The following is a 16,327-nucleotide window of genomic DNA, read 5'->3' as shown; positions in this document are numbered from 1 at the left end:
CCCCCCCATGGCTTACAAATAGCTGTCTGGTTGAATGATGTGTGTGAGCGAAGGAGGGTGTGGGGGTGGATTCTTAAAGACTCCCTGTTATAATCAGCCCCTGCTCCAAACGAACAAGGGGGGGATCAACTTTTTGGGGGGCTAAATGAATCGTAGCTAAACATAGAGAACAACACCAGCAGCCTACAAGCTACTTGTTAAGAAGCTTAAGGTGTTGTATTGATATTAGCTAGCTAGTCATCTTTTAGCTAACATTACTTGCATCCAACAGCTTTACTAAACAGTCGGTTAGTTTGGGGGAAAAACTGAAAAGTTCTTTGCGTTTTGCTGCCATGATTCTAACACACACCTGCATAGCTCTGCACAGCAGCAGCAGGTCTCCTTCGCTGCCACACAGGTGTAAACCCAGCGCGAGAGTCATAGCCTTTAAAGGCGGCTCGGAAAAACAGGTTACGACATGTTAACAACGGATTAAATAGTTTTAACTGCTGATAAAAGTGACAGAGGACACAGATATGGTTAGTGTGGAAACACCTACTGTATCAAATTGACAGAGGAATAACAGAGAGTTGGCTATTCTAAGGTAAAAACCCAGCTTATACAATGTTCATGTTTTTTTTTGTTTTTTTTTTTCATCCAGACGGCTTCCCGCGCCCCCACTGCAATGGCACGGCGCTCCCCCTAGGGTCACGCCCCACAGTTTGGGAACCTCTGCCTTATGGAATTATGTAAATATGTTCTTTAATTAAACACCGTAAAAGTGTGTCTGTTCATCAATGTCATATCAGAATAATTTCTATCAAATAAAACATTGTGCTCTTTATTCAGAAATGCCCCAAAACAATTAAATAATCACATCAAAAGTTAGAAACTCTGTCTTTAGTGATTTGTTTAATTGCCAAATATATTAATGTGTGTGAGAAAATGTGTCAATGACAGGAATTAATTTAAAATCTTTTGTAGAACAGCACTTTTTGAAGTGCATTTACCTGTATTAGTTTACTGGCACATAGGTCATATGGCGGACGCTGTTACGTATCGCAGCAACGGGCCGACCAGCCCCATGTGGCGTCTATTTATTTATGTCTATGGTTATTCTTGCCACTCTTTCATAAGGCTAGATTTGTGCAGAGGCCAACACTTTAGTTAGTCTACAGATTCCCCCACCTGACGTGTTGTCAGCTCCTTCTTAGTTACCACCGGCTGCTTCTCTGATTGATACTTTCCCTGGCCGGCCTGCATAGGCAGAAGGTCTTCTCTTAATAGGTTTGCAATTTGCTGCTTTTGTGAGCTTGGGATGTTGTTTTAATAGAAAAGCTATTTACACTGAGATTACTTTAAATACAGACTATTTATTAGGTAAGTGACTTGGATATTACTTAAATGAAATGTATTAGAGTAAGAACAGGGGGTGGGCAATCATGTGCATAACACTTTTTAAGCTTTTATTTGTTGAAATTATTCTATGAAACTTGTTTTTTCAACGATAAAGCTGTTGAAAAAACATGAAAGTGTACTAGTGTACTAAAATATTCCAAGAGTGACATCAGGTTTAATTTATACATTTATTCTTATGACAGCTGTACAGGAATGCATCGTCACAGCAGAAACACCCAACTGAACCCAACCATGACACAACAGCTGTCACAACACATCCAGAACTCAACCAGTAATATACACTCAAATCAGCTTAGCTCATTCTGTGTTTAACACCATCATGATAATCATCATAGTTATAATTATTAATATTATTATTCACATAGAACAGTCTCTCAAATATATCTGTTTTCAAAGAGCATAAAAATACAAGTGAACTCTTCATTGGGATGAAAACTGGTGGTTGGTCTGTTGTCTGGGAAAAATCACTGAAAACAGAGAATTCTTGGAAGAGAGGAGCCAACTTATTACAGCTTACAGCTCATAGACATGGAGGATTAAGCTTCAAGGGTACAAGACTCACAAATAACTGAGAAGTTACTTCCAGACAAACCAGACAAAAAGGGTTTAAAGAGATCAAAACATTATAGTAGACGGAAAGAAAAACAAAATAATAGATAAAGAACACTGCGAAGGCACAGAGATTTGCAGATTTACCTAATTAGACACAGGCTTCAAATAAGGGATTTGGGAAAAAGAAGAAGAAGTAGGTCAGATAAGGGCAACTTCACTAACCGACAATAGATGAAGCTCTAAGCTCAAATATCCAGGTCAACTATAAACTGTGTCTTTTTTACTGTATGTACGATGTAAAGCATTGAAATATAGGAGTATCTTCAGAAAAACCATTCACTGCAGCAGCACACAGGGAAATACCACATAAGAGTGTGTGTCTGTCTGTCTGTCTGTGTGTGTGTGTGTGTGTGTGTGTGTGTGCGTGTGTGTGTGTGTGTGTGGGGGGGTGTGCGTGTGAGTGTGTGTGTGCGTGCGCACACATATTTCCATGTATTTCTCATGAATTATTTCCAAGCAATCCTTCCACACTGTTTATCTATCCATGATAGATAAACAGCAACACCAGCAGCAATATTTAAAATAATGGAAGTCCCACCAATGTGTGTATGAATGTGTGTGTGTGTGTGCTTGTTTGCATTTCTTATAAATTTATGGACACATCTGTGTTTAGTTTGTCTGATCAAAATGGGTGGGAAAAGGAGGTAAGTGACTGAAGCGTATGAGCAGGGATTACACACTCGAAACAACAACACAGCCAACTATAACGGCACCGACGACAACATGAACAGAGACGACACGCGGGGCAGGAGGCCTGCACTCACACAGAGGAGAAGGAGGCTACAATTCATCTGGAAAAAAAGGGATTCTTTTTTCAGACTGGAGGACTCAGACAGCAGCTTTTCTTTCTGTGTGCTTTTTAAAAAATTCCTCTGTTTTCTATCAGGTAATCAATCTGCCTGTCAGACTATTTATGTGCTTAGGTTTGCAAGCAATATGCTTATCAGATAAAAGGATACACAAAAAGATTGTGCTTCTCAGTCCACGCAGCCGTCTGGAGCTGGGTGGAGGCATCGTCATGTGGGCTGCAGAGGTCAGAGGTTGTGTGGGACCATTTTCCTTGCAGCAAGAAAAGGAGCAACAAGCAGCTCTCCCACTCCTTGGTATCTGCATGAGGATACTCGGGAAGCTCTTACAAAAAAATTTGCACGCCAGCATTTAGCCGTGGGAAAGACTTTTCTTTGTACACCTTCACACAATGAGGGGGACAGAAGGGAAAAAAGCATGTGGATGGAATCAGTCCAGCATTGCATCCAGCTGATCTGCCAAGTCGTCAAACATACTGCCGATGTCATCCAGGATGGAAACTGTTGCTTTTTTGCTGGAAACAGAATTAATGGAAACATTTATAAGGCTCCAACACTAATACCAGGAATAAAAGCTCCAGCACAATTTCATTTTTTCCTAAATAAAAATTTCCAGCTTTTTCAGTACTTTTATGTTCATACTTGTACCGTTTTCTCCACTGTTTCTTCAACAGAAGCATCAATAAATATGAAAATACAGTTACTGTGCAGATTCATGATACAAAAACACTTTTTTGTGATTGGTGTCTTAATGAAGCGCATTACAAATGGAAATATTTTTCAAGATAATTATTTTTGGCTCTAGTTGCTCTACACACTCACAGCCATACCTAAAAATAAGTTATATATAGTTATTATTGTCACTTTTATTGTTATAACAGTTTTGTCACAAAATATTGAGACAAAACCTTAAATGCGTATCGCCCACTCAGGCTTCAGTGGCACATGTAATAAGCTTGCAATATATACAGTGCAGAGAAAACCAAATGAGAACGCTTGATTGAGTTAATCTACTGATTATGTCTGAATTCAGGAGCAGAGGGAGTAAAGTAACGTAAGGAACACGCTCAGTCTGAGCCGCCCTGCTCCACTTGGGCAGCAGTGGAAAAAAGATCCTATCAATCCCACGTCCCAGAAGATTTCCACTTGACTCACCCTGCGGCTACAACAAGTGTGAAGATGGAGCTGGAAGACGTTAAGTAAAATCTAAAAATTGGACAAGTTACACTGTTTACTCAAATGGTGGTCTAAAAACAAAAACAGTAATGGGTCGGATGGGTGTGGGGCACACTCAGGTTGGGTCGAGTGTTCTAGGCCCAGCAATGCATGAACTTAATGAACAGTTAGTAGGACTTTTTGCCATCTTATTTAGTATTAACAGATTAATTTGCTAACTTCTGAAACAGGTAAAACATTCCTTGTGAGGTTAGCATCATGTGTGCAGGGATGTTATTGCAACAGCTGTTGGTTTGTAAAGTTATTCATCTCACGTAATTTATGTAACAGTTGAAACTTAACATGCGCCCCTCTGAAGTACTTTATTTATGAATACTCACTCATTTGGTCTGTCCTCCTCTTTGATTTTATGCTCTACAGAGTGCAGAGCTGCAGCCAAGGAGGCACTGGTCTCCTCCAAACGATGCTGAATCATCCCTTCTTGCTCTCCTCCTTCTTGACTCTCTTCTTTTGCTTTCTCTCTCCTCAAAGGCCTCCTTTCCATCTCCTTCAAGTTTTCATTCTCTGCCCTTTTCTTCTCCTCCTCCTGTTCTGTTTTCCTCTGATGCTCCCTCTCTCTCATCCTCTCCTCTTCTTCTCTTATCCTCTCCTCTTCCTCCTCTGCCTCCCGTCCTCCCAGCAGGTCAATGGACAGGCTGGCAATGGAGGAGCGGGGAGGTTTGACTGGGTGTGGTGACGAAGTAGAAGGACTCTGGGCCGGAGAGGTGGATGTGAGAGGGAGTCCCGGAGAAAGAGAGGGAGCAGAAGGGGTGTCAGGAGCTGGGAGTGGAGCAGCAGCTGGAGGAGAGAAGGGTCTGGGGGCCGGAGTGGGACTAGTAGCAGCTGGACTGGTAGAAGCAGGGCTGGGGCTCGCGGCAGCTGAAGGTACTGCTGCTTTTCCTGGTTTGGGAGCCGTTGGAGGCCCACGGGGTTTTGGTGATATAGGAGGAGGGACACGCTTTGGCTCTGGTCACAGAAAAATGCCAGATAAAATGCTGTTATACGCAAAACAAATGTAATCAATTTAAATCAATTCAAGCAGCCAAAGTTTTAAGTATTTTTAAGTGGTCTTACACATTAGTTGTACTTGCTTTCTCAAAGTCTTTCAACATTTATTCCCCCACAAACAAGTCCATGTGCTTTGAAAGACATATTTTCAGTTATGCTGTTTAAGGTGAAATGTCATGTGACAGAGCACAAACGTTATTCAGTCACGCTTTTTGTATCAGCCATGAATCTGTATCAGATATATATAAATAGCTACTTGCATTCCAACAGTATAGACCAGTGTTTCTCAACCTGTTTCAGCCCAGCGCCCCCCCAGCCTTCATTAAGGTCCCTCACTGCCCCCCACCAAAGAATTTGTAGGCTACTTTGCACTGACCATTATTTTATCATTAATATTACTATCACTATTGTAGATGTTTTGATTTTTATGCTTGTTTCTGTATTTATCATCAAAAATTATTTACCAGAGAACAAAAAAGTCATGAGAATAGAAATTATTTTCACAAGCGTCTACAAAAAATGTAATGAACATTCAAGTTAAAGTTTGTAGGCCTAACAGCAGCCAATCAGAGTGGAAACAATATTCTTATTCTTTGCCATTTTCTAGTTGTTAAATATTCCACAAAATGACCAGATAAAATATGAACAACATGCCAGTTTAAACTTTGAACTATTTGCAAACTGAGCTGCAACATTAAAACATGGATAGAACTGTAACTACATTAATCATAACTCTTCTTCTCTTCAGTGTTTGTCAGTTTCTGGTGGTGCAGCTCTGTGCTGCCTTCAGGAAAATGGGACATCAGAGTATCATTCATAAAACTTCACCCACATGGCATTTATTGTGCAAACCAGAGCTTTCAGTGGAAAAACTAAAGTTAAAGATCCTTTTAATGCCAAACAAATATGAGACAGAAACATGGATGGATGGATGGATATTTGATATATACAATGTAGAATATAATATACCCAAAACAAGAAAAAATATCTTTGTCATTAGTTTGTCTAGTCTTTTATGCATATAACAATCTTTTGTTCCCTTCTGTTATTGCAAAAGAGGGCACCATCACTTTAAGGTCACTTTGTACCTCTATGATATTATCGTACATAGTCTCCAGATACTCCAGGGATCCAATGTGTGTAGAGCGTGACATAGTATCTTCATATTTAGGCTGTCAAACTGCTAGCACTCACTTTCACACCTGGGGCAAATGATATCTAAGACTTCCTTTGTCAAACGAAATAAAAGCTGACAGTAACGAGTCAGCTTGTCTAAGTTAAGTCCAACTAAACTTTGACAATAAATATTTCAGTGAAATCTCATTACTTACCTGTTGGATGCTGAACAGAAATGACTAAACAACTAACAGAAATCCAAAGATAAACATTGAAAGATGTTTTCACACCTAGATTTGGTTTGATTAGAGAACAAATTTGAACATTTGCTAGACTTTAAGCTACTGCAGTTTGGATTCACAATGCACTGTGCTAAACTAATCAAACCCTTTGACCAATCTGTTCCCCACCCTCACCTGTGGTGGTGCTGCACCAAGAATCACTGAAGGAAAAATCTTAAAAACCCTTGAAGAAGACATTGAGCTCAATTTCCATAGACATAAATACTTCCTTCTTCAGGAAATGTAAGCAGAAATGGAGTGGTGCCAGAGTTTAGTGGTTGTGGGGTTTCTCTTTTGTCTTTTGCAAAAAACCATGAGCCATTTTTCCAGTCTGCGCTAGACTTGTGCATTTGTTTTAGTTGTGTTTACCTTGTGCTATGTACACTTCCTGCTTTTGGAGTGGTCTCTGGTCCGCTTGGTGTTCACATATGTATTTGATTGAGTTCACTTCAACCACACCTAGACTTACGTTTGTAGGTGGTACTTCGCTAACCTAACCCTAACCCTAAGGCAGTCTGGGAGCATCCTCAGCTCCACACTGCCTAAAATGAATCAGACTTTCTAGGCAAATGAAAGTTTGATTAAAGCAGATTAAACAGAGCTGGTGTGAATGCACTCTTAGAAAGACCAGGCAACTGTTGATCAAGACCACTTAAAAAAATAACATGAAGGTTTAACTCAACAGAGTTGAAAAGAAAATTGAGGCAATTTAAAACTTTTGCACAGAGTTGTATTTGTGGGTTCTCACCGGGACTCTGTGCTGGCTCAGCATTATCTGGTCCTGGTATGGGGACTCTTCGAGTCGGAGTAGGTGGGTCTGTCTGGGTCTTTCTCAGGGAGCCTGTAGAAGGCTTGGGTGAGGCTGGTGGCTTCAGAGACTTCCTGGCTTCCATCCACTCACAGGTCTCGCTGCCGGCCTCCGTCCTCTCAGAGGCCTCAGACACTGGCCTCCGCCTCAGCACTACACCCCCGTTCTGCTTCGGCTCGCCCACGTTTTTCTGGGTCCTCTCCGGAGAATTTGATTGATTATTGCTTTGAGTAACTGATTCAGTTTGTTCTGTTGCGCGTGATCTGTGTATTGTTTCTGAGCCAGTTGTCATGGTTATTACAGTCGTAGCTGTTGATGTGAGGGCTTCAGATTCTGTAGTTGGAGGACATGGTTTCCTCCTGAGCGTAGCTGTTGCATCTGTGATCTCAGATGCTGAAGTGGCCACGACGGAGCGAGGTCGAGGTTCTGGACGTCGCTTGACAGGTTGGTGAGGTAACTGGTCAGGAGTCTCATCAGGAAGGTTTTCAAGTCCACTGATGGTCCTGCGCCGGTTTGCAACATCATCCTCAGATGCTCCCAGACCTCCAGCTCCAGCCTGTCGACGGAGCAGAGGAGGACTCGCCTAAAAGTCACAAGGCTGTTACTAAAACTTTTCGCATTAGGTTGAAAGTGTAAAATTCAAAGTTTTCACAGACTCACCTGTAGGAAGTTGGTGCCACTTCCCACATTTCTTGGCACCATTGATGTTTCCAACATGGCTGCGAGACTGCGGACACTCCCAGAAGCCCCCTCTGATCGCTGAAGGCCAGCAGAGTCCTGAGCTCTCAACGCTGCTCCCAAGCTGCCACAGTCACTGGCTCGCCTCTCTCGATAGGTTGGCAGACCCAAAAGCCCCATCCCCTGTCCTTCACTGTCCCCGTCACCACCGGTGATGGAAGAACAGGAGCGTTTAGGTGGTGTAGGAGGTCGGCCTTTCCGACGGGGACGGAGGGTAACAGATGACTGGCTGCGGTTAACAGTAACATCATTAGGTGCAGCAGTATGAGTGGAGCTGCTTCGGCACACGGTGGCGTATCGGGAGTCCAATTCAGAGCCAATGAGGCTGTGAGTCCTCCGTCGTTCCTCCTCCTCACATGGCAGTCGCAACAGCGGTACCAATGGATCGACAGTGGATGTTTGGGTGGACGGTCTTGGGCGAGCCCTAGGGGAGGCCTGCTGGGTGCGGGCATGTGGAGGGGTTTGTGGGGGTGTCTGGTTCGGTGTGTGGGGAGGCGTTTGTGAAGAAGTGAGACCTGGGCGAGCTTTGGCCAGCGGGCTAGGGGCCCCCTCCCTCAGTTTCCTTGCCTCCCTGCGTGACTCTGAGGAGGTGCTTCCTCCTGGGCTGGAAGGAGGAGAAGTGGGACTCTGAGGAGGCTCCGAGCCACTTCCTCCTCCTTGTAGTTCCTTGAGTTTCTTTACTCCCAACATCAATTTTTTCTGATGTCCTGTAGGACATCAGAAAAAGATGGAGACTTTATTGTAAGTTGAGATCAGATTTACAGTGCCTAGAAATTATATTAATAACTTTTTCACGTCACAACTAGAAACCAGTGTTTTTCATTATGATTTTATGTGATAGTTCAACATTTCATAGAACGTAATTATGAAGTGAAAGAAAAACTGATGCATGTTGTGCAATTCTGTTTAGCCAACTTTAAGCCCCTAAATAAACATTTGAGAAGTCATCTAGTTGGCATGTAGTCTACTTCTGTGTACGGTAATTTAATTTCTGTAAAATATAGCTGTTCTGTAAAGACCTCGGTGGTTTGTTAGATGACTTTAGTAAATAGTTTCTTGAAGACAAAAGAACACACCAGGCAAGATCAAGAAAAAGTTGTGGGTCATTTAAAACTGGGTTGGGATATAAACCATGAACCTTTCACAAAAGCATTTCATTTCATCTTCCAAAAATGGAAAGGTTTTGTCACAACTGCAAAAGCAGCATGAGGTGACTATTTAACCTAACTGACTGGGTGACCAAAGGTAGCAATAATTGGAGAAGCAGCCAGAAGGCCCATGGCAACTCTGGCGGAGCTGCCAAGAGCCACAGCTCAGGTATGAGAATCTGTCAGCAGGGTAGTAGGGTTAGTAGACAGTCTTGCACTTCATAAACCTGGTCTTAATGAAAGAGTGGCATTGAAAGCAATAAATCAGGTCTGTTAGCAGGCCTTAGCAAAATGATGGAATAAGTTCTGGTCACGTGAGACCCAAACAGAATTTTTTGGCTAATAATCATGACACAGAAAAACTCTATACAGTATATTGATGGTTGTGACTTGTCAAAATGTGAAAATGTTAAAGGAATAGGAATACTTTTGCAAAGCATTGTATATGTACTGGTTTACCGAGCTTAGCGATGCCAATCTCTTGCAGGTCTTCAAGGCTGATGTCTGAAACAAAGTCAATGTTTTCATATCCATTCTGGACAAGAACTTGGTAGTACTGGCTGAGACCGAGGTGAGACAACCAGTCTGCCAGGTTGGCCTAAATGAAACACAGAACACATAGTTAATGGGACAGAAATAAAAAAAAACAGTGAGCAAAGTCTAACAAAAATCTTTTAAAAATTCCCTCATAAAGCCCGAAGAACTATTCATGAGGAACATTTGACCTACAGTGGCTTACAAAAGTATTCATATCCGTTGAACTTTTCCATATTTTGTCACATTATAAAGATAATATAAATATATTTAATTGCAATTTAATGTGAAAGTGGCATACAATTAAGTAAAAATAAAATTATACATGATTCAAAAATATTTTTTACAAATAAAAAACTGAAAAGTGTGGTGTGAAAAAGTATTCAGCCCCCTTGAGTCAACAGTTTGTGCATCCACCTTTTGCTGCAATTCCAGCTTCAAGTCTTCCAGAGTTTGTCTCTACCAGCTTTGATCATCTAGTGCAGCATTTCTCAACCTTTTTTGGACCTGAATGATGGACCACATACTGTATCCATCATTCAGGTCCCTTATCCATCAAAGAAAATGTAAGCTATTTGCACTGAATATTATTTTATGATTAATATTAACAAATGTTAGACATCCTTTTAATGTCATACAAATAAGAGACAGAAACATGGATGATATTTTTCAATAGGCCTGTCTATTGATTTATAGATTTACTGGACAGAAATTACAAAGAGCAAATCTGGTCAAATTGAAAGTGTCATGGAGTCACTTAACAGCAGCATGACATAAAAAATAATATTGAAGAAACAAATATATAAAATAGAAAATAATTAAAAACATAAATAAGTGATAAGCTTCGTACTGCTATAGTTTGTAAGATATATTTCTTCTTAGTACTAGATGTGGTCCCAACAAACCCACAGCACAATATCGTCTTACCTTTTATCTACAGTGTCTTTTTGTTCTTGCTATACAGTTCCCTTTATTAATTATTGCTTGAAATGTCTTGCCATACCAGTTTATTCTGCATTTAGTTTCTTAGTTTGTTCTTTGTGCATTTCCATAGTTTCCTTTGATTAGTACTGTCGTTTCTTGGTTTATGTTCTCTTTAGTTTCTCTCCTGTTATTAGTTTGCTTCTCCTTTGTATTGACGCTCGCCATCTTCACTCGTCATGCCATTCACCTGCTGCTGCTCCGCCTCGTCATCGTGTTTTGCCTCATCTGCCCTTATATAAGCTCTTGATTTTTCACTATTCAGCGTCGGATTCTGTTTTCATATCCTGATTCACATCTAGTTCGTTGCTCTGTTGTATGTCCCAGTTTTCCTCTTACTGAGTTTTGCGCAATGTGCACGTCGTTTGATTTGATTTCTTTACCCTCTACGATGCGGAGCTATCGGGGAGCGTATCGATGGGGGAAGGCAGACTGACGTAAACCTGTTACTACAACAATGGAAAACATCCCAGTAAACTTATAAGTGAGATTTAAAAGTGCTCACAGCAAATTCAAAAGTGTTTGATTTCCAGTTAATTCAACAATTGTTTAGTCTAATTTTAGTCTAACATGAGTCTTAGTTTTCCTAAAGAGTTGGTGTTAGACTTTACTCTCTTAAATTTAATTCCAGAGAGTTAAATTTAAGCAACTATGGTGATGATTTTGAAATCAACACCAGACAGAGTTGCTCCCACAATTGTAACATATGTGACGTCACATGTTTGCCTGAGGAGCGGAGGCAGCAGCATGGCGTCTTGTCTGGAGCTTATTATAACAAGGTAAGTTCCATGTTAAGATCATCATGTTTTTGATTATTTTTTATGGATGCATTAATTTTCCATTTGCACAAGAGTACCGGGTTATATACATAGTTTGCTTAATGTAAGTTTACTTGTTTGGCTATTATGGTACAGCTGGCATATACAGGGCTGCTCAAGTCCAGTCCTCCAGAGCTGCCATCCTGCAACTTTCAGATGCTTCTCTGCTCCAACACACCTGAATCAAATGAATGACTCGTTGCCTGTTCAGAGCTGATCCTGGTCTGTTGGAGTAAGGATGTGTCTAAAAGTTGCAGAACGGTAGCTCTTGAGGACTGGACATGAGCACCCTTGGTTTAGTATTTTTGTTAGCAGCTAAAGTTAGCCAAGCAGGTGTAGCACGAAGTGTCGGGTGATTAATCGAACATTAAAACTGTCAGCTCCACTCCCAGATAAACAATCATCTGGGATGGAATAACCGAACTATTCTCCCAGTTGATGGAAAGTCCCAGACTCAGCAGATGTGTTGCCACCTTCTGGGACTGAATGGCAGCTTCCTCTCCTGGACCGAACCAGTAAAAGCAGAAGAGGACTCTCATCCCTGTCATGTGCAGTGGCTGCTGTTTCCACACATTTGGAAAACGTGCACGGGACGTGAAAATAACCAAATGGCAGACGGTTGTACTGATACTGGGTCCCCTGGAAGGAGAAACGCAGATACTTCTGGTGTGACAGGATGGTGGGGACGTATAAGTATGCATTTTTTTTAGATCTATGGAGGTGAACCAGTTGTCCTGGTGAACGTTTTCCAGCACTTGTCTGATTGTCAGCATGTGGAATGACCTCTCCACGATCAAGCTGTTGAACAGGAACAGATCGAGAGTCTCACTCCTCCTGTTTTTGGGGACCAAAAAATATCGGGAATAAAACCCTGCATTTTCTCTCCCTGGGGTACCGTGGAAATTACACTTTTCGCCAAAAGTTCTTGCAGCTCTGACATGAGAGCGCCGTTCTGCTTTGGAGATGGTAGAAGCGTCTCCAAGGTGGAGTCCTGCCCCCAAACTGCAGCATGTAACCCCTGCTGATTAGGGGTTACACACTCCTTGGACATCCAAGGAGCATGCGTGCCGCCACTCTGAATAATGTTCTGAAAGCAGGCGTGCATTCATGTGAGGTGCTATGGTTCGCATGAACTCCAGCCAAGTCAGAGCCTCTACCGCCGTCCCCTGCCTCGGAGATTCTCTGGGGAGAACAAATGAGGGGGCTCAGCCAGGAAGGGCTGGTTATTGGCCTCCATGCCGCATGATGTGACAGCGTCCATGTCAGGCCGAGGGCGAACCCGCGTGCTTCCTGAGCGTAGGGGTGGGGTCAGGATGCTTAAGACGCTGTTTTGGCGTGGACTGCTGCCGGACAGATGGCAAACAGTCGCCACTCACAAGGTGAGATGAGTGCGAAGCTGCAGCCAGAATCACAGTAGGCTTTGACTGTTCACAGAACATGCTCTTGGATTCAGACTGCTCAGAAGAGGCAGACTGATCCACTGAGACAGAAAAATTCTGTGTAGAAACCACAGAATTTCTACACAGAAACCACACAGCTCTGTGGTTTCTACACAGAATTTTATGTCAGACAAAGACAAGAGTCAGCCGGCTCACTGTGTGTGGGGAATGTGTGCAAGGAAGCTGCTGTGAAATCAGCTGATCTGACAGAGCTGGAACATGCAGGGATTTTGCCCTCAGCGATATGTTGGTGTTTTATTTCAGAACATTTCACATTATCACACACATTCACCCCATCTAGTCATTTCCTAGCTTGCCTTCTCCTTGTCCCTGTGGCTGGCCGGTCCGGATGATTCGGGCTGACGTCCTCTGGGAAGACGCCGGGTCGCTAACTGTCGCACCGGGAAGAAATGCCGAGAGGTGGAGGAGGGTGGCGGAACGGGAAGAGGCTGCAGTCTCTGGTGTTGACGACGGCCATGTTGGTCCCTCCAGCGGCCGGAAGTGTGGGGGGCAGTTGCGGCCGTACCAGGTGGAAGACGGACTCCAAAACCTCCTGGGTCTTCTTAGACTCCAATAGGGGAGACTGAAAATTTGCACCTAACATCGCATCAGGGGTGATGGGGCCATCCAGCTTCTCGGACATAGATGGCGAGAGGCGGAGCCAGGTGGTCCTCTGGATCAGAGTGACCCAGGCAGCTATCCGTGAGGAACAAACCGCTGAGGTGGCACACAGATTGAGTATAGCATCAGCCGCCTTACAAAGAGAGCCTTTCAGCACCACTGGTAAGGCAGTTTCCTCCACCCTCTTAGAGATGCTGTATGCCAACAAAGCGGCATTATTGGTGGCAGCCGTTATCTGATAGGCGCACTGGTGGGTCCGGTCAGAGAACCTGGCAATCAGCTTAGAAAGGGGCACAGGGCGCCTGATGGGGCACAGGGCACAACCCTGATGTCCTGACCCCAAACACGTCAGTGAGGCCCAGATCCAGAGGGGGAACAGAGGGAAAACTCTGCTCCGTAAACCCCTCCACCCTGGTAGTAGGCGCATAAATGCAGACCGGCGCCCTCAGCTTCGCGGGCTCAGCCGCTGACTCAGTTGTGTAAGCTATTACATAACTGAGGCCAGATGGGGTCCGGACAGCGACTCGGGGCGGAGCCAAACCGTCCCACCAGGTCATTCAAACATGGCGGGGGAGGTTGGGAACGGGAAGCCCCTTAGCGCTAGCTGCCTCTTCCATCAAGCTAGGTAGCTCGAGGAGGAGCGAGGCCACAGCTAGAAGTGGGGTTGAGTTGACATACGGAACCCGGGCTTGACTGAGCATCCTCTCTTCCGCCAGCTGGGAAGCACCATCCGAACCGCTGCTGCTCCTGCTGTCATCCTCATTGTTGTCATCCTCTCTGAAAGAGGAATCATCCGACTCCCACTCAGCATAGCTAGCATCCCGCTCAACGTAGCTAGTATCTCCCCACAAGCAGCGACCAGACTCGGTGGGCCCGGTGCCCAACCTAGCACCAGCCTTGAAAAAGTCTAGCCTCCGCCTCCTTGAAGTCGGCAAGCTGGGGACCCAGGCATCCCTTGCAGATCAGGTGCCCGTCAAGGACATGATGTACCCCGTCTGACAAGACGGGCACCAACGGATGTTCGCTCTTAACACAGTGCTATCTTACGCTGAAGAAAAAGAGCTAACCGTTTGTTCTGTCTGACCGTTATTTATACAGAACCGGGGTGGGACCCATCCAGTAGGTGAGCGTGGACTAAGCTTTTTTCAGTGCTGCGCGCAAGGGATACACCCACTAGTGATAGCCTTGAAGGGCGAAGCCTATACGAAATAGAACTTAGCGGATTGCCATAATGCAGAGGTACCCAAAATGTGGGGCACGCCCCCTAGGGGCGGCGCCGTGTCATTGCTGGGGGGGCGCGGGAAGCCATCTGGATACAAAAAAAAACATGGAACGCTGTATGCGCTGGATTTTTACCTTAGAATGGCCAACTCTGTTATTTCTATGTCAATTTGATACTTCCACACTTCCCATGTCTGTGTCCTCTGGTCACTTTTATCAGCAGTTAAAACTGTTTAATCCGTTGTTAACATGTGGTAACCTGTTTTTCCGAGCCATCTTCAAACGCAACATGAGCGCGCTGGGTTTACACCTGCTGCTGCTGGGCAGAGATAAGCTACGCAGGTGTGTTAGAATCATGGCAGCAAACCAGCAAAACGCAAAGAACGTTTCAGTTTTCCCCCCAAACTAACCGACTGAGTTGAGTAAAGCAGGTAATGTTAGCTAAAAGATGACTAGCTAATATCAATACAGCACTTTAAGCTTGTTAACAGGTAGCCTGCAGGCTACTGATGTTGTTTATGTTCAGCTACGTACATTCATTTTACCCCCATAAAAGTTGACTCCCCTCAGCCCCCTCACATAAATATACGTATTTGTAATCCACAGGGGGGCCCCAGAAAATGTTTGGAAACCACTGGGGGGGTGGGGAGTGGGGGGGCACCGATCTATGTTTTCGCATCCACCTGACTAATGTGTAGTTGCGCCACTGCTCGTCGCCTATCAGTGACTCTCTCTCCGGTGTGGTGCCCGAGCCTTCCTGCGCTCTGCCTGCGGCTATCCTGCCCGAGCCACCCAAGTACACCTCCGGATCCATCTGCCGGTGCTCCTGGTTAACCTGCTCGCCGCCAGCTTCCGCCTCTTCGACTATTCCTCCTACACCATTCCCGGCCCCCGGATTCGCCAAGACGGGTGCGCTTCCTGCGCTGTTCCCGGTCTTGTGTGAAATTCTGCCCCCCTGTGTCGGGAGCGCGCACAGCAGCCAGAGAGGTGGATCCGGCGGATCTGACCATTTTCACGGCGCTTTTGATCCATTTCTCAGTAAAAACTACTCATATAATCATGTCAATGTTGTAACTTTCAGTTTAATCGGCAGCTATCAAAATTTAAAAATTAATAAATAAACGAGGTCTTGTGTGGAGGTCTTTTTACGTTGTTTTGCGTTATCTTAAACGTGAAGAGAAACGGATCTTTTTCCAACTTTTGTCTCTTAAACCTGACAAATAACAGTCAGTAAACAAACAGGTTTCCAACACGTTGTGTGCATTTATAATTTTTCATTTCTGATAAAGGAGGATGAGGGAAGCTGGCCAATAGCAGGGCACAAAAATAAAGACTTGTTTTAAGGACATTACATTAAAGTTGGATCAGCCTGTAGTGTGTTTTTTCACTTTAATTTTGTGTGTGGCTCCAAATCCAGGCCTCCRTTGGTTAATAAATTTGATTTCCATTGATGATTTTTGTGTGATTTTGTTGTCAGCACATTCAACTTTGTACAGAACAAAGTATTCAATGAGAATATTTCATTCATTCAGATCTAGGATGTGTTATTTGAGTGTTCCCTTTATTTTTTGAGCAGTGTATAT

The 16,327-nt window shown here is 43.9% G+C and overlaps 1 protein-coding gene across 6 annotated transcripts in view; it reads right to left on the bottom strand.

Annotated features, from left to right (window-relative positions):
• Positions 1-1,546: 1,546 nt before the first annotated feature.
• Positions 1,547-16,327, bottom strand: part of LOC103462904 (caskin-1-like) — a 141,878-nt gene continuing 127,097 nt past the window's right edge. For all 6 annotated transcript variants that reach the window (XM_017304680.1, XM_017304674.1, XM_008405998.2 and 3 more), the window contains 5 exons: positions 9,590-9,728; positions 7,905-8,689; positions 7,185-7,827; positions 4,373-4,997; positions 1,547-3,331 (listed from right to left, as the gene is read on the bottom strand). In XM_017304680.1, the coding sequence (XP_017160169.1) occupies positions 3,247-3,331; positions 4,373-4,997; positions 7,185-7,827; positions 7,905-8,689; positions 9,590-9,728 (2,277 nt within the window). In that variant the 3' untranslated portion in view covers positions 1,547-3,246. The remainder of the gene's footprint in view (positions 3,332-4,372; positions 4,998-7,184; positions 7,828-7,904; positions 8,690-9,589; positions 9,729-16,327) is intronic.

This window comes from Poecilia reticulata, linkage group LG1 (genome assembly GCF_000633615.1).
Source record: "Poecilia reticulata strain Guanapo linkage group LG1, Guppy_female_1.0+MT, whole genome shotgun sequence".
Classification (NCBI taxonomy): Eukaryota; Metazoa; Chordata; class Actinopteri; order Cyprinodontiformes; family Poeciliidae; genus Poecilia; species Poecilia reticulata.
This window is presented reverse-complemented; position numbering and strand designations above follow the sequence as displayed.